General features: G+C 41.6%; 1 protein-coding gene across 1 annotated transcript in view; it reads right to left on the bottom strand.

Moving 5' to 3' along the window:
- The window catches only part of LOC124595271 (fat-like cadherin-related tumor suppressor homolog), a 328,958-nt gene that overhangs the window by 28,525 nt on the left and 281,349 nt on the right, over positions 1–19,084 (bottom strand). Inside the window, exons 7-13 of the mRNA XM_047133946.1 lie at positions 17,980–18,087; positions 17,636–17,737; positions 14,440–14,565; positions 11,710–11,800; positions 11,358–11,467; positions 3,177–3,353; positions 2,111–2,254 (exon numbers count right to left, since the gene is read on the bottom strand). Coding sequence (XP_046989902.1) covers positions 2,111–2,254; positions 3,177–3,353; positions 11,358–11,467; positions 11,710–11,800; positions 14,440–14,565; positions 17,636–17,737; positions 17,980–18,087 — 858 coding nt within the window. The remainder of the gene's footprint in view (positions 1–2,110; positions 2,255–3,176; positions 3,354–11,357; positions 11,468–11,709; positions 11,801–14,439; positions 14,566–17,635; positions 17,738–17,979; positions 18,088–19,084) is intronic.

Raw genomic sequence — 19,084 nt, 5'->3', positions numbered from 1 at the left:
TAGCTCTATCCACTCATGTCCAAATCAGACCAGAGTTTTTCAATGAAATTATCAATGTTGGCTGATACAGAACATTGGAAAATGACTTTGTGCTACATCTTCTTGTCACCAAACTTCCAATGAACACACAGTGGTTTATGCAAGATGCTAATGCTGTACTCCCATTTTCTACAGGAAATACTCAGCAATCATGTGATGTCCCTTCATTACCAGCAGTGCCATCATGGGGATTCTTCTGGCCTCCTTTAAGTCCAGATTTAAACCAATGTGATTTTTTTTGTGCATATATTTGAAAGAGAAACAGTTTCCTTTGAGATCACAGAATGTTATGGAACTGTGTCAGGCAGTCAAGCATCCTGGCTGTAGCTCATTGTCCATACTGCCATGGCCTTGTGCCTGTGAGCAGCAGGTGGCCTGAAACACACACAATAGGGTTACCTGGCAAGTAACCTACAGCAGCTGCAGCTGCCTGCAAACAAACTGACAGACATTCCCCAGCAGTCTTGCTAATGGGACAGCATTGGAACAGCCTGAATTACTGAACTAGAAGATATATAACCCTGTGTGGAGGAAAAAAGAAGAAAGGAAAAAAAAGGGGGGGGGGGGGGGGGACCAAACTAAACTCTTAGTGGGTTTGCATTTGAAACACTAGTTGGAAGTGGAATCATGTGAAAGGAATATTGCAGAAATATGCAGCATTTTGGAAAGTTATTAGAAGCACGTCCTTCAAAAATTACAAGCCAGTGGCAAAACTAAAGCAATTATGAGTTAGCTAAAATGGATATCTATAACTGCATCTATGCACTGTAAACCACTACAAAGTACATGGCAGAGGTTACTTCCCATTTTACAATCGATCAGTGTTTCTTCCTATTCCTTTTGTATATTGAGCATGTGAAGAATGACTACTTAAATGCCTCTGTAATCATCTAATTTAGTTCACATGTTCCAACATTTCCACAAGACACTCCTCCGAGCCAAACAAACATGTGACCACTTGCGTGCTGGCCTTCATTTATGTTTAACATTTTCAGTTAGTTCAATTTGGTATAGGAACCACAAGTAGATATACTGCAGTTTCAAAAGTGTCTACCAATAAACTGAAGTGCATTCAAAGGAAGTTACCAATCACTGCACAATTTAGAAATACAACTGGACTTTGGTGCTGGTTTTTTCAGATGGTTCTTCATTATTGGTTAATGCATCATCTGGAAAGTGTCTATGGTTACTATAAACATCATCTACATGTCATTAATACACAACAGTAAGTGGCCAACACACACACCCAAGTTAAACCTGCAGCTGATTATAGGTATCACTCAGTACCGCACAGCAGCTCCATGACCTGGCTTCTCAAGTCATCTGGGACCTTTGGTCTGGAAACTGTTGTATAGACTCAAGCCAGTTCCCAAAATTAAAAATAAATAATTTATTGTGATCACAATAAATTATTTATTTTTAATTTTGGGAACTGGCTTGAGTCTATACAACAGTTTCCAGACCAAAGGTCCCAGATGACTTGAGAAGCCAGGGAGGGGGGGGGGGGGGGGGGGGGGGGGGGGGGGGGGGGGGGGGGGGGAATATATACCCCCCCCCCCCAAAAACACATTTTTCTGTGCGTATGCGAAGGCTAATCTCAAACAACTTTAGGGATTGTGATATGGTTCATGAGGAAAGCTTGTGTATGTAATTGGTTATTACCATGAAAGACAAGTTGTCTGGCTGTAGATATTTAGTGCTATCCATCCAAAGCCAGGGCAGATAGCTATTTTGTCAATCATCAATGGTGTGGCACTGAGTCAAATGCATTTTGGATGTCAAGAAGTATTACAGCCAACTGATTGTCTTGATCCATAGCTTTCAGGATGTCATGTGAGAGAAGTAAGAGCTGAGAAATACTGCCTGCATACATCTTAAATTCATACTTTTTGTTTTTTTTACATATGTGAACAAGATATCAAAAATTTATGAAAATTGGGGAAAGAACTCTTTTTTGTTCCTTATAATTATGCATTGAATGACTTATAATATATTATCATAAACTACTAATTAATATGTGACTTACAACAAACAATTCTTATGACATGACTGTATTAAAAAAATTACTCACCGTTCGACCATCAGTAGCATGAACTTTCAGTTGATAGTTGTCAAGTGTTTCATAGTCAAGTGCACGTCTTAGAACCAAATCTCCAGATTGAGTAATGCTAAATGTGCCAGAGTGAGTGGGATCTTCCAGCCAAAATCGTACTCTCTGTCAATTGCAATGTAGCCAGAAATTAGAAAAATATAGTAATACTACAAATGTAAGACATTTATCAGTTCTTGAATCCTAAAGTCTCAGTCTGGACTGTCCACATCTTTAATGCAATAGGAATGGCATGAAGGTATACAGTTCGAATTTCAGGGTTGCCTACGGTCTTGAGATATTTTATTTACTTATTTATTTATTTAATCCAACTTTAAGCATTTTCATGTAATCAACCTTGTTACTTTATATAAATGTACATAAATGACATATCTTCTTGACAGGACAGATATGTTGTCAACATTTTTTGAGATAAATATTTTTCTATTATTGATGTAACCTGCCAGTTTTGTCAGTAAACTCTAATGATAAGATAGGTGACTGTGAAATGGGTTTACGGTTTCCAGAAACAGTTTCAATAATAAATCTCAGAAGAAACCTTGTAAATAAATATTCCAAATTCCAAATATTTTTGCTTAAATAGGACATACGCAAAACTAGCATCAATATCAATCAAGAGATTTACATAAATATCTCTCTCTCTCTCTCTCTCAACATAAATTTTGTTTGTTTATTACTGACACGTACTACATACTGCACAATAGTTCATATGTCTAATTCACTTCTTATGATAATAATTTACCATTTCTCTCTGATTTACATGGAGCTTAATAATTTACATGTGGAATGTGTGTACTTCTTTCTAAATGATGCCCAGAAAATACAAGATTTCTAGTGTCTTCCACAAATTATGGCATTCAGTATAACAAATTACCACATTACACCTTAATAGAAATGTTTACCAACATGTATTATGTTTATTTACACAACCTTAAGTATACTATACTTTGAAGATCTTAAAAGTGTGTGAATTACTTCAATGCCTTATTTATATAACATCTGGCAACAAACTTTAAAGTACACATACCCTATCACGTGGTTTATTGGTAACAGCAGTAAGTAACACGCTTCCTAGAGGAACATTTTCTAGCACAGAAGCTGAGAAATGCTTCTGAATAAACATCAGGTCACCAGCAACAACACCAGGCCTTGAAACTGTCAATGTTGCTAATGCATACCGATCTGGGTTGTCATACTGTGTAGCCTGAAAAAACTCCATGTCATATAATGAGACTAAAAAACAGTTATGCATATGGTGACAAAGCAACACTGAATTAGACTTACGTTTATCACGTATACTTGTACTATCAGGTCAGAGTCATATTCTGAAATTTGCTTACTTTGTAATAAGAAGCTTATATAACAACAATATTATGTACAGGAAAGACTGCAGCTACACACACACACACACACACACGCACACGCACACGCACGTGCACACGCACGCGCACGCGCACACACACAATGTGGAGGCACAGTGGGATAGGAGTGGAGGAAGGTAAAGTGTTGATTGTGAGAGTACGCAGGACAGAGCAGCTGGGTGCAGTCAGAAGAGGTGTGTGGTGGGGGCAGGGAGAGGAGCGCAAAAGAAGAGAAGTATAGGACACATGCAAAACTAGCATCAATATCATTGGTGGAATAGAAAGCTGTGTACTGATGTAATGGGAACAGGACATGGGATGGGTGGGTGAAGGACAGGGACTAATGAAGGTTGAAACCAGTGGGGTTGCAGGAACATAGGATATTTTGCATGGAAAGTTCTCACCTGTGCAATTCAAAAAATCTGGTGTTGGTAGGAAGGATCCAGATGATACAGGCTGTGAAGCAGTCATTGAAGTGAAGAACATTGTGTTAGGCAGAGTGCCCAACAACTGGATTGCCACAGTTTGTCCTTGGCCGTTTATGTGGGCAGACATTAGACATGTCTGCCCGCATAAATGACCAACAACAAACTGTGGCCAAGAAGCACCTGGACCACCCAATTGCTGCAACTGCTGCCTAGCACCCATCATGACTACAGACATCATGGATGTCTGCCCGCACGAATGGCCATTGACAAACTGGCCAAGAAACAGCTGGACCATCCAGTTGCTGAACACGTTGCCCAGCACAATGTTCTTCACTTCAATGACTACTTCACAGCTTGCACCATATGGATCCTATCTATTAACACCAGCTTTTCTGAATGCACAGGTAGGAACTCTCCCTGCAATAAATCCTATGTACCTGTAACCCCATTGATCTCAGCCTTCATTAGTCCCTGTCCTTTACCCATGTGTCTCCTTCCCAGCTCCCATTCCAGCACAACACAGCTTTCTATTCCACCAATGCACTGACTAGTCTTTTTCCCCTCTTCTACTCTTCTCCTTTTCCACTCCACTTCCACCCACCCCCCAACCATCCCCTCCCTCTAGCCTCCCAACTACACCTATCTTCTCCCCATGTCCTTGCATGCTCCCACAAGGAGCACTTTACTTTCTCTCACCCCCATTCTGCTATCCCTCCTCTTCCCATAGCTTCTCCTATCAGGCACAGTTGCTTGCAGTCCAGCATCAGTGGCCAGAGACAGTGGTATTTTGTGTGTGTGGTTTGCTTTTGTGGGTAGTGCCTACTTTAGACTTTAGAGTCTACTTTTGGCTAAAAGCTCAACATGTATGGCCATCTTTCCTTTTCACAATACTGTTGTTATTCCAACCTGGATTTTCCAGAAGGAAAAATATATATATATTTTTTGCACACATCATAACAGGTACAAATTATCAATACAATTTTCCTTTCTGTATTTCTGATAAGGGAAAAAAATTGCCACTTGACTCAATTAGTTAATCTTTCTATCTTTATCAAGTACTAAAAATACCACAAGAAAAACGGTAACTGAGTTGCACAATAAATTAAAGTGCATTGGCATTTGGCTCACTACTGAAGATTACTTCACAGTAAATGGTTGGTTGGTTGGTTGTTTGGAAAAGGAGACCAGACAGCGTGGTCATCGGTCTCATCAGATTAGGGAAGGATGGGGAAGGAAGTCGGCCGTGCCTTTTCAGAGGAACCATCCCGGCATTTGCCTGGAGTGATTTAGGGAAATCACGGAAAACCTAAATCAAGATGGCCGGACGCGGGATTGAACCGTCGTCCTCCTGAACACAGTAAATGTATCTGTTTAGAAAGATAGAACAACATTTTAACTTTCAACAAGAACTATAGTTTAAATGATATAATAATAGTACTAAATTAGTGGAACCCACAATAATATGCACATGTTCCCCTCATGAGTTTACTTTTTAGAGTGCCCAAAAAAAATTTTCCAGTAGTGAAAGAATGAAAGCCCAAGAATGAAGTGCTCAGGTTAAAAAGGGTACAAGACAGGAATTTTGTATTTCATTTCCCTTATCGATACGCTTATGATAGCTTGTGTTACCTGCTACAAATAAGTTCAAAACGCCACACATACAAACAGGATTCTTAGGGGTCTCATCTCATCTCTCAGGGTCTCTTGGTGATAAGGAAGTAGGGTCAAGTATCTTGGATAGCCCTTGGGCCAGGGACAGTTTATATTTTTTAACAATTTTTTGTACCAACACAGAGCTGTGGATCCCAAGATGATTATGCACAGCAAATGGCTGAAATTTTTATGATATATTCCTAAAATCTCTATCTCAAACAATCTTGAAAATTTTAACAATATCTTTAACGTTTTACAAGACACAGAGGTTCAAAGTTGCCTTGCATGTACACATAAAATATGCATGTAAAATCCAGTGAGATGCGAAATCTAAATAATAAACCACAATTGATCAGATTTTAATATTATAATCTCTAGGCATTTATCTAGACGATCCATCTTACTGTTTTCAAAAATCTTTATCCATTATTGAGGAACACCACAAAAATGCAGTTTTTGGGTACCAAAACAAATCCATAGATTCAAAGATGGGTATTGACAGTAAATGACTGCAACTTTTATGATATATTCCCAAGACGTCAATATCTAACAACCTTGAAAATTTTCTTGATATCTTTACTCACTTCAAAGACACACAGTTTTAAAGTTACCCTATCTGATGTTAGGCACTAATGTGGTTTATAAAGTGATGTAGCATGGAGATATATACTGGTAAGTGTCTCTGTTACCATCAGGAGGGTAATGAGAACCCCATGTTGTTCTGAAGGACATACAAAATTTTTGTAAATGTAAAATCTGGCCTGAGGTGTAAAATTAGTTTTGCATTATTTCAGTTTTACAGGAATAAACTATCAAAATTTTACTGAGCCATAAGGTTTTTTTCATATGCGTGACATTCCCTGCAGTGGCACGGAAAAGTAGGGAACCAGTGGAAAAATACTCCTTTTGTAGCACAAAAAAGTGCTCCTGTTTAGAGAACAGACTGGAAAGTGAGGTACCAGCTACCACAATCGGGAGTGGGGGCAGTCAGAAAGAGGTGGAAGCTTTGCACAACGACAGTGAGAGAGAAAGAGAGGGGCACAGTGGGAGTGGAATGTAGTTGGCAGTGACAGAATAGCGCTGGGAAAAGAGTGAAGGTGACATGCCAGTGGGAGAGGAATAAAGAGCAGAAAAGAGAGAGAGAGAGAGAGAGAGAGAGAGAGAGAGAGAGGAGGGGGGAAGGGGAAGGAGAGGGGAGAGAGGGGGGCGAGGGGGGAAGGGTGAGGAGAGGGGTGAGAGGGGGGCAGAGAGGGGGGCAGAGAGGGGGGCAGAGAGAGGGGGGCAGAGAGAGGGGGGCAGAGAGGGGGGGCAGAGAGAGGGGGGGGCAGAGAGGGGGGGGCAGAGAGGGGGGGCAGAGAGGGGGGGCCAGAGAGGGGGGGCCAGAGAGGGGGGGCCAGAGAGGGGGGGCCAGAGAGGGGGGGCCAGAGAGGGGGGGCCAGAGAGGGGGGGCCAGAGAGGGGGGGCCAGAGAGGGGGGGGCCAGAGAGGGGGGGGCCAGAGAGGGGGGGGCCAGAGAGGGGGGGGCCAGAGAGAGGGGGGGCCAGAGAGGGGGGGGGCCAGAGAGGGGGGGGGCCAGAGAGGGGGGGGGCCAGAGAGGGGGGGGCCAGAGAGGGGGGGGCCAGAGAGGGGGGGGCCAGAGAGGGGGGGGCCAGAGAGGGGCGGGCAGAGAGGGGCGGGCAGAGAGGGGCGGGCAGAGAGGGGCGGGCAGAGAGGGGCGGGCAGAGAGGGGCGGGCAGAGAGGGGCGGGCAGAGAGGGGCGGGCAGAGAGGGGCGGGCAGAGAGGGGCGGGCAGAGAGGGGCGGGCAGAGAGGGGCGGGCAGAGAGGGGCGGGCAGAGAGGGGCGGGCAGAGAGGGGCGGGCAGAGAGGGGCGGGCAGAGAGGGGCGGGCAGAGAGGGGCGGGCAGAGAGGGGCGGGCAGAGAGGGGCGGGCAGAGAGGGGCGGGCAGAGAGGGGCGGGCAGAGAGGGGCGGGCAGAGAGGGGCGGGCAGAGAGGGGGGGGCAGAGAGGGGGGGGCAGAGAGAGGGGGGCAGAGAGGGGCGGGCAGAGAGAGGGGGGCAGAGAGGGGCAGGCAGAGAGAGGGGGGCAGAGAGGGGCGGGCAGAGAGAGGGGGGCAGAGAGAGGGGGGCAGAGAGAGGGGGGCAGAGAGAGGGGGGCAGAGAGGGGCGGGCAGAGAGGGGCGGGCAGAGAGGGGCGGGCAGAGAGGGGCGGGCAGAGAGGGGCGGGCAGAGAGGGGGGGGCAGAGAGGGGGGGGCAGAGAGGGGGGGCAGAGAGGGGGGGGCAGAGAGAGGGGGGCAGAGAGAGGGGGGCAGAGAGAGGGGGGCAGAGAGAGGGGGGCAGAGAGAGGGGGGCAGAGAGAGGGGGGCAGAGAGAGGGGGGCAGAGAGAGGGGGGCAGAGAGAGGGGGGCAGAGAGAGGGGGGCAGAGAGAGGGGGGCAGAGAGAGGGGGGCAGAGAGAGGGGGGCAGAGAGAGGGGGGCAGAGAGAGGGGGGCAGAGAGAGGGGGGCAGAGAGAGGGGGGCAGAGAGAGGGGGGCAGAGAGAGGGGGGCAGAGAGAGGGGGGCAGAGAGAGGGGGGCAGAGAGAGGGGGGCAGAGAGAGGGGGGCAGAGAGAGGGGGGCAGAGAGAGGGGGGCAGAGAGAGGGGGGCAGAGAGAGGGGGGCAGAGAGAGGGGGGCAGAGAGAGGGGGGCAGAGAGAGGGGGGCAGAGAGGGGGGCAGAGAGAGGGGGGCAGAGAGGGGGGCAGAGAGGGGGGCAGAGAGAGGGGGGCAGAGAGAGGGGGGCAGAGAGAGGGGGGCAGAGAGGGGGGCAGAGAGGGGGGGGCAGAGAGAGGGGGGCAGAGAGGGGGGCAGAGAGGGGGGCAGAGAGGGGGGCAGAGAGGGGGGCAGAGAGGGGGGCAGAGAGGGGGGCAGAGAGGGGGGCAGAGAGGGGGGCAGAGAGGGGGGCAGAGAGGGGGGCAGAGAGGGGGGCAGAGAGGGGGGCAGAGAGGGGGGCAGAGAGGGGGGCAGAGAGGGGGGCAGAGAGGGGGGCAGAGAGGGGGGCAGAGAGGGGGGCAGAGAGGGGGCAGAGGGGGCAGAGAGGGGGGAGAGGGGAGAGGGGGGAGAGAGAGGAGGAGAGGGGAGAGGGGGGAGAGAGAGGAGGAGAGGGGAGAGGGGGGAGAGAGAGGAGGAGAGGGGGGAGAGGGGGGAGAGGGGGGAGAGGGGGAGAGGGGGGAGGGAGAGGGGAGAGGGGGGAGAGAGAGGGGAGTGGGGGGAGAGGGGGAAGAGGGGGAGAGGGGGAAGAGGGGGAGAGGGGGAAGAGGGGGAGAGGGGGAAGAGGGGGAAGAGGGGGGGAGGGGGAAGAGGGGGAAGAGAGGGAAGAGAGGGGGGGGGAGAGAGAGAGAGCAGGGAGGAATGAGTGATATAATAACAGAAGAGAGAGCAAGAAGAGACAGTAGTAGCAGGACAGAATGAAGGAGGCTGTGGTTGTGATACAGGAGACAGTTGTGCTGAGTGAGTGAGTGAATGAATGAGAATGGACAAGTGGGAGTGGGTGGGTATGAGTGACTTACAGTGTTGGGTTAGTGGGTTTGAGCAAGTTAAAAGTTAGGGAAGCTTTTGAGAGTGAGATGACTTGAATTTTAAAAAGAGTGCAAATATATTCACATGCCAAATAATTAAAGGTGTTGAGGCAGCTGGTACCCCACTTTTCAGTCAGTGTCTTTTAAACGGAAGCATATTCACCTTATTTGTGCTCTGATAGGAGCATTTTTCCACCAGTCCAATCAACACCCAAAGAAACAATGACAGAAACAAAAGAATGCTTCAGGAGAGGGATTAATATTCAGTGTGAGAGGATATCAACCATTAGATTCATTGATGACATTGTTACCCTCAGTGACAGTCAGGAAGAACTGCAAAGATTTTTGAATGCAGTTAACAGTTTCACGAGCACACACTGTGGATAGGGAGTAAATCGAAAGGAGATTTATGTCATGAGGACTACTGGAAATGAGATTAGCTGTAAGTTTAGCAAACCTGGTGGCTATTAAGTAGACAAAGTGAGCAATTCTGCGACCTTGGAAGAAAAATAACATGTGATGGACAAAGGAAGGAGGACATAAAAGCAGATTGCACAATCAAAGAGGGCTTACCTGGTGAAAAAAGCCTACTATTATTAAACATTTGCCTTAATTTGAGAAAGAAATTTCTGAGAATTCACATTTGAAACACAACAATGTACATAAGGGAATTGTGGACTGTAGAAAATCTGAAAAAGAAGAGATTTTAGCATGTGAGATGTAGTATAAAGATACGTTGAAAATATGGGGAGGAGAGGAACATGTCAAAAATACTGACAAGAAGAGGCAGTATGGTACGACATATGTGAAGATATTGGGGAATAATTTCCATCGTACCTGGGGGATCTGTGAAGGATAGGAACTGGAGGGGAAGATAGAGCTTAGAACACATTCAACAAATAATTTAGGATATTATGGGCAAGAGCTACTCTGCCAACTGGAATGGTCTGGAAAAGTTTAGTGTGGAGAGAGATACGAAGATATGCTGTGTGCCACACTGTCAAGAAAGGAACTATTGTATCTTGTGAACTGAAATTATGAGGGTAGAGGTGCAAAACTGCTGGCTTCTACACGTACATCCGTACTCTGCACACTGGTGTGAAATGGATGGCAGAGGGTATTTCTCATTGCACTACATATTAGGGTTTCCTCCTTTTACATTCCCATTACTGTAATCTTATCTTTATTGTCCTTAACTGAGAAATATGTAGGGAGTTGTTGTATATTCCTAGCACCCACACTTAATACTGTTTCTTGAAATTTTACGAGAGACTTTCATGGTAGTTAAGTTCAGTTTTTGGCCTTCTGACAGTTCAAGATTTTCAGCATTTCCATAAGACTTTATTTGGTAAAATGATCAAAATGGTGACCCATCTGACAGATCGATTGGATAAAATTAAGCCTTTCTATTAACATTTCAGTACAATAATTTAACTTCTGAGAATGAAACTCTTAGACAGGCTGAATACACAATGGTAACTACTAAGTCAGTTTCTACAGCACAAGCTTGCAGAATTCAACTGGGATCCACTTCAAGTAAAGTGACAGCTTTAGCATTACTTGACTGATCGTTTGGTTGATTGAGTTTTTCATTACTACTTCACATCTGTCTTCTTAAGAAATTGTTAGCCTTTAGCTCCATGAAAAAGTATCAATAGCTTTGTTTGTAAAGACAGACTGTTTATATGTGGTGAGGGTTGTTTATTTGGTTTAGTTAAATTTGAGTCATAAATATATGATTTGCATGTTGGTGCTTTGAGATCTAATAGGATTTAAGGTACGACCAAGACAGATAATAACTGAAGGCTGTTCTAGAAATAGCTGTGTATATTTAATGTTATGGATATTTCTCAACCACAATACCATGAGAAGCCTGATACCACTAAAATAACTTTCTAAAGTGAAAATTTACTTCCATCGCACTAGCACCACACTCTTTGGATTCATTCAAGAACTAGTTTTAAATTTTGAAAATATCATTACAATTTAACAGGGAGTAAAATAATTTCATGATTTGCTTAAACTGTAAAAATGTAACACTGTTAGAACGAACAGAAGCAAGAGTTTAATACAAAGAGAATCTGTGCAATATAAGAACATAATGATAATTATGGTTTACATTATCTGTGGAATAATACAATTTATTTAAACATTGGTAACATTTGATTATGTTACAAATATATGACAGACAGGATGAATCTGAAGTGTAACATACCCTAACAACAAGAGTTGTAGGCTGCAGGAGCTCATCGTCAGGCACGGTTCTTTGCAAAATTACATGACCCGAACTTCTGTCAATTTCAAAAAATCTGTAATCCTGAGTTGCTGGAAGGGAAATCATATTGCATCCAATTATTCAGTAACAGATCAATTTGTGCTCCTAATATTAAAATATTTCCAAATGTCGGTTTCATGATCTAGTATGTGTTGAATGAAAACAGGAAATTACTCATTATTTACTAAAAATGTACAGATACCATTCAGAATTGTAATATAAATATTTAGTACAATATTTCTTTAACTCTGTTCTTAAGAAATACATTCTTTCACTACTAATAAGACCTCACCAGAGTTGAAAGTGTAATAAATAGGTGCATTGATCCCAACATCCTGGTCATATGCTGCAATTTCTCTTGGCAGGACCTTCAAGCGTGTTCCCTGTGTAAATACAGAGAATTCTGATTAATAATGTTATTTACCTGCACACGATTGTGGAAGCTTTACTATAATCTTTCTTACATTCTTGTTTTCCCCTCTTTGATTCCTAGATACTTCAACATTGTTTTTGTTATTAATTCAGTGCATGAACTGATAAGAACTGTTTACAGTATGAACTTTTCAGATAAAAAAAGGAGTCGATACCACTTTTATTAGAATGTAAAGAATGTTTCACAAATATTTCATTACCTTTCATTCAAAGTCAGGCAATTTGGTCTCTTCTGATGTCTACCATTTGTTAAGCTTTTGCTGGTATTTACAGCTGAAATCTCAGATTTTTCTCACAAGACATATCATGTCAGAGAGACTGAACAGGGCAAACCTATTGATATAACAACTGAGGATTTACAGGAAACTTTTGACAAAATTGACTGGATACTCTACATGAAATTTTGGAGGTAAAAATAAGGAGAGTGAAAGTTATTTAACATTATACAGAAATCATACAGCAGTTATAAGAGCTGAATGGCATGAAAGAGAAGCAGTGGCTGAGCAGGGAGTGAGACAAGGTTGTAGCCTATTCCTGATATTATTCAATCCTTACATTGCATACACTGTGAATGAAACCAAGGAGAATATTGGAGAACCAATTAAAGTTAAGGAGAAGAAATAAAAACTTTGAGGTTTGGTGATGATATTGTAATTCCACCAGAGGTAACAATGGATTTTGAAGATCAGCTGCATGAAATGTACAGTGTCATGAAAAGGTTATAAGATGAACATCACCAATAGTAAAACAAAGGTAATGAAAGTAGACCAGTTAAGTCAATTAATGCTGAAGTAATTAAAGTAGGAAATGAGACACTAAAATTAGTAGATGAGTTTTGTTATTTGGGCAGGAAATACCTAATAATGGTTAAGATAGAGAGGATGTAAAACTCAGGATGCCAAAAGCAAGAAAAAGTGTTCTGAAAAAAAAAGAGAATTTTTTTATAAACTGTAAATATAAATAGTGCAAAGTCTTTCCTGAAGGTATTTTCCTGCAGTGTAGCCTTGGCTAAAAGGGAACCATGAATGAGACAAAAAGACAACAGAATCTTTTGAAGTGTGATGCTACAGAAGGATACTCAAGACTAGGTGGGTAGATTGGATTGTTAAGCGGGTACAGAATGGAACTGGGGAGAAAATATGTTCATTGCACAACTTTTCGCAAAATATGGGGCCAGCTGATAGGACACATCCCGAGGCAATAAGGATCTGAAAACGAAGGAAAGCTTTTGCAAGGAAGAGATATGAGTGAAAATTTGTAGATGGAAACCGACATTTAACTATAGTAAACAGGTTCCAATGGATATACGCAGCAGGAATTATGCAAATATGTAGAGGCTTGTACAGGAGAGACTGACAAGGAGAGCTGCATCAAACCAGTCTTCAAACTAATGTCCGCAACAGCAACGTGACAGGAAAGCACAAAATTTACCCAAAAATCGTCATAATAATGGTAAACTCATTTATTGAATTGTGTACATGAGGGAGTTTCATACCATACAGAGTAATATTCAACCCCTTGGAGTAAAAACAAATAAGCAAACAAATACAAGTGTTGTTTTAATGATTCATTAAAACACTCTAGACAATTTTACATTTCTGCTACCTACATAACATCTTTGCTGACAGTGGTGTGATATTTATAATTTACCTTGAAACAATGTTTTTTAAAAATTGTATAGTTTCATTTGTTAATAATTTATAATTATTATAGAACCGTTTTGAGGACTATTTATAATGTGTTATCACTGAACTACGACAGTATCTTCAAGCTTGATAATGTGGGTATATGATTTTCCCTATGTATAGCTGTGGGACTTTGCGACCAGGACTAGACAATCTTTAGGTACTAAGTGTTCAACAATTTGACAAAAAAAAAAAAAATAATAAAAAATAAAAAATAAAAAATAAAATAAAAAAAATAAAAAAAAAATAAAAAAAAAATCAGTGTCAGGATATGCAAATGTCAGATTGTCATCACAAATCTACAGGACAGCAAAATAAGTGACAGTTATAAGTGATAACTGGTACACAGAAAGTGCAATGCTGTGAATTAACCAACTAATAATGAAAAAAAACAGTAAAATGGGTAACATGGATAACATGGTCCTAACAATAATACATCACATTCTTGTACAAACGAGCCACTCCAGAAGACAGATACTACATCACTGACATCTTGTGTGGGATCCACATGCAAGATCTCCCTCCCGTGTGTGTGTGTGTGTGTGTGTGTGTGTGTGTGTGTGTGTGTGTGTGTGTGTGCGTGCGCGGGTGCGTGCGCACGTACGATTCACAACAGGCAACTTTTTAAGTATAAGTATTCCTAATGTCCACCATCAACAAGTCTGTGTGTCCTCGTGTCTCTTGTTTTTCTGAGAAATTAATTCCTATTTTTAGATCAGAGGTAAAGCTTCAACCTGGAGGAAAAAAAAAAAAAAAAAAAAAAAAAAAAAAAAAAAAAAAAAAAAAAAAAAAAAAAAAAACCACACACACACACACACACACACACACACACACACACACACACACAGAGAGAGAGAGAGAGAGAGAGAGAGAGAGAGAGAGAGAGGAAAATTAATTATACCAACCTGTAATGGCACAATAGGCAGTTCAGCAGTGTATCTTTCATCAAAAAATTTTGGATTCTGATCATCTGCATCTATCACATACACATAGATGACAGCATCAGAATATCGAGGTGGCGATCCCTGGTCCTGAATTGTAGAAAACAATAAAGTTAAATGTATGTTATCACAACATCAGGAACAGCAAATGGATGATCACCTGCTGCGTATTTTTAAGTTTGTCAGAATATACACCAAAAACACATGAAAATATGACAAAAACCATGATTCCACTAGATTAAAAAAGGCAAAGGGAGCATACAGTTACCATTCTGACACAGGAGAAACTATCATGACTCTAGGCTAAAAAAAAGATTTCTATAGTTGTTCAGGATGGTCATGTATTTGATTAGAGCTGGTATTTTCTGACAGATAGAACAGCCATCAAACTGTGTTAGTGTTGTTCACGTTAAATGTTGTTATAAGGCCTAGTAGGGTACCTAATAAGCAATAACAATGACAGACACTCAGTGATCGCTGAGAAGGACATGGAGATGCCACATACTCATATGGGACAGCACTATCAGCACCTGGCAGGGATTGAAAGAGGCATCACTGAGGGTCTCCATTTGGCTGGCAGGTCAAATTGTGCAATATTCAGATTGTGGGGCATTCAGATGTGACAGTGGCCCAATGTTAAACTGTATGGCAACATGAGAACAGGCATACTCATTGTCAAAATAGTGGTTGACCAGGAAGACAACTGTGATATTTTGCACTGAATACATCATAACCCCTTTACATTTTCATCTAACATATGATAAGTCTTAAAGGACACCCTGCAACATTCCATATCATCTCATACCATCGGTCAGAGACAAGCAGCAACCGGAATTACCATCTGACACACAGTCTGACATTAAACCACAACACAAACGACTGTGTTTGGAGGGGTACCATGGCTAGGACATGTGGACTGTTGATGAATGACATTGTATTGTGTTCCAGTGATGTATCACAGTTCTGCAGGTACGTTGAGGTACTTCTATGATCAGTAAGATCCCCATATCTGTCTTCAATAGCAGATTTGTGTGATGAGCTCTGACATCAACTCTGCCCCAGAGGCCAGAATTCAGGATATCAGGAAACAGTTACAACAGCTTTCCTTTCCAGCTCTCCTAAGGAGAGGATACAATGGCTTTATGACACTCTTCCCAACTGAATAAGTGCATGTATCTAGGCCAGAGAGGGTACATCATCATACTGTTAAGGGGGTTCATACTGCTATGTTCTTTGTAAATCTGATTCAATTTTGTAAGCAGTGGAATAACACCATGTGCCCTCTAAATGTATGATGTTTCATAACTAATTTTTTCCCCGTTTTTCATATTGCCTTTGTGGTGGCACATATATAAATATTTCAAAATGTAATCTGTGGTTCAGTTTAATGTAGTTTTCACAAAAGCTTTGCTAATCAAAAATTATGCCTATATGAAAATAACAGTTCAACATGAAAAACTTTTAGTGAGCCACTTCTACTTCACTAATTAAGTCACTACAATTTTGCATAATTTATCATTATGTTAAAAATTTTCCAAAATAGCACGAGCATGGGCTTCCCAACATAGATGCCCAAGATGGTTCTACAAACTTTTCTGATTTCCTAATCCATAACACATTTCCTAAACCACATTACTGCCTTAGCATGTAGTCCATCCAGATTAGCAAAATTGAACCAGGATGTTTTACCAAATGGTTATGTAATTTCTGAAATAAGAATCTGCACACATGTCAGTCTTGAAATAGCCAGACACCTCCCAAAATAATCAATCCTGGAAGCCCTAGTAAACAAGCAACATCTCTGTTCAGTGTCTATTATAATTTTACAAACAAAGCCTGCGAGAACTGTGCACCATGCTAACTTTTTCATGTTAATCCCTCAAGACTGTAGCTTGCAGTCTGAAAGCTCACTAGAAAAACCTGTGTCAAGTGTGCTGCCAGTTATTACTCACTAAACACCTATGAGCACACTATCCACAAGAATGTCTGATTAGCTACCATTTAACATCTGGATTCGCGATTGGTTTATCAGTTGATTCTTTCACTGATGTGACTTCACTGGCAACATTATCTTCCCAGAATGAAATTTTCACTCTTCAGAGGAGTGTGCACTGATATGAAACTTCTTGGCAGATTGAAATTGTATGCTGTACTGAGACTCAAACTCGGGACCTTTGCCTTTTGAGGGCAAGTGCTCTAGCAACTGAGCTATCCAAGCAGGACTCATGACTTGACCTCACAGCTTCAGTTCCACCAGTATCTCATCTTCTACCTTCCAAACTTCACAGGAGCTCTCCTGCACTGTTTCGTTTCATTATGCTACCACTGTGTCAAGTCAACATTGTTTTTACCGATTGTTGTGCCACAGATCTGAGATGATGATACTAGGTTTGTGTTCTGTAAAAACACAAGAACATAAAACTGTACCTGGCTACCATATTGTTTACAGCGCTAACAAATGCAGAAAGAACCAATTAAATATAACTACTGTGTAAAGTAGTCATTTGCAGTCACAGAAAAGAATTTTCAGCTATTTCACCAAGCCAGCAAATTACAAGACCTTGAGCATTTACCATGATGTGCAGGCAGGTAGGGAACAATCACAGCATGTGGTGACCCATGGTTTCAGATCATGTTGCAGAAGAACTGAACAAGATATTGAAGTGACAGTGGAGGAATTTATAAAGATGAACAATGGCATTAAGATCAACAAACATTCAAAAAATATGAATAGTGACAGTCTATAATTATTCAGTGTGGCATTTTTTTGAACAAAAAAATTGAGTGTAGAGCAGTGCCTGTAATAATAAGCCAAGATTAACCTCAAAGCTGTGCAGACTAAAAACAAATGCTCCACTAAGAATTTGTGAAAATAGATAGTTCAATATTTGAAAAGCCTATTTTTGTAAAAAAATTGGGAAATTTGAGGGTAAAAATATTGAATCAATTTACCTGTACCAAAATCTGTACCTCATTCTTCCCAAGAAAGAATTTAGTGTTAAACACATAGTCAGTGAACAACAAATTAAATGTGATTGTTATTTTCTAGATAGAAGCACACATTTTTGTCAATTAGTTCATAAATGTATTGGATATTTAAAAGAGTTGTTAAACATGAGTCCTTATGAGATTATGTTAAATAAATAATGTGCCAGTTTACCTGTGCCCTTATTGTGAGTGTAAAATTTGACAGTGTCTCATAATCCAGTGGACGCCTCAGCAACAATGTTCCTTCCAAAGGGTTTACAAAAATAAAGTAGTCCTGAAAATTACACACCAGAATTAAGAATCTGCAACACTATTTATTCTGTGGCCACCCTGCCAATTAAATATGCAGTTAACTATCACCAAGAAAATAAGCACAAAAAGTCCTTTTTTCGATACATTGTGCATGTACAGTAAAGTAAATACCACACAAGCAACCAGTTTTAATATAGTTTATTATAGTGAAGACTGACTTTTCTGCAGGCATAAATTATTTCTAAAAGTAATCCATTAACTCACCGAATGAGGTCCTGGAAGTACTGAGTAATGGACTGTAGAGAAAGGGCCTTGCTGGTCTGCATCAATTGCTTTTACACCCTGCAGGACTCTTGTGCCAACAACAGTAACCTGTGACATAATTCTTTCCTCAATAGATAGCTTTAGATAATGGCAAGGCAATATATAACCTTTTATCCAAAAGGTATACAAGAAACTTATTACACATTTCTGTTGCTCTAGTTTCAACTTTATTGTAACTAGGCACAAAAAGACACTAGTCATATAAATATCAATGTATTATCTAGGAAAAGGATAACTGCTAGTTACCATAAAGATGATATGTGTAGTTGCAGACAGACAAAACAAAAAATACTTCTTCAGAAAAGAAGAGAGACACAATAATTTGTAAGGACTAATATTCAAATAATTAAAACACTTTGAAATATTATGTATTTTAAAATTTGATTTATAAAACTCAATAAAATTAAATTACAATGTTAATTTAAAAACACAGAATTTCCCAAGAACTCGAAAATTCCTACAATTCCTTGAGAATTCCATGTTTTTTCAGAAGAATCACCAACGTGCACACAAGCAAGCACAGCTCACACACATGTGAGTGAGGTGTGCTTACTTGTATATACGTGTGTGTGTGTGTGTGTGTGTGTGTGTGTGTGTGTGTGGGTGTGGGTGTGTGTGTGTGTGGGGGGGGGGGGGGGGGTGATTTTCTCACATGAAGAAGCCTTTACCTGAAAGCTAAATGTTTAACAGTCTTTTTATTGTGCCTATCTGCAATGCAATGTGTTATCTTTATGGTGAGTAGGAATCTATCCTTTTCCCTAATATTAACAATGTAGGAAAAGATAGATTGCTAGTTACTGTACAGATGGCACATTAAGTTTCAGACAGGTACAATTAAAATCCACTTACATGTAAGCTTTCTGCATTTTGGTATGAGCTGCCAGAGTTGGCGGTCATGTGTGCATCAAGTGCGCTTGCTTGTGTGAATGAATGATGTGTGTTTCTCTTTCTCTGATGAAGGCTGTAGCCAAAAACTTATGCCTGTCTGCAATTTAATGTGTCACCTTTACAGTAAACAGCAAGCTATCTTTTCCTACATTACTGA

Source organism: Schistocerca americana, chromosome 2 (assembly GCF_021461395.2).
Source record: "Schistocerca americana isolate TAMUIC-IGC-003095 chromosome 2, iqSchAmer2.1, whole genome shotgun sequence".
In the NCBI taxonomy this organism is placed as follows: domain Eukaryota; kingdom Metazoa; phylum Arthropoda; class Insecta; order Orthoptera; family Acrididae; genus Schistocerca; species Schistocerca americana.
This window is presented reverse-complemented; position numbering and strand designations above follow the sequence as displayed.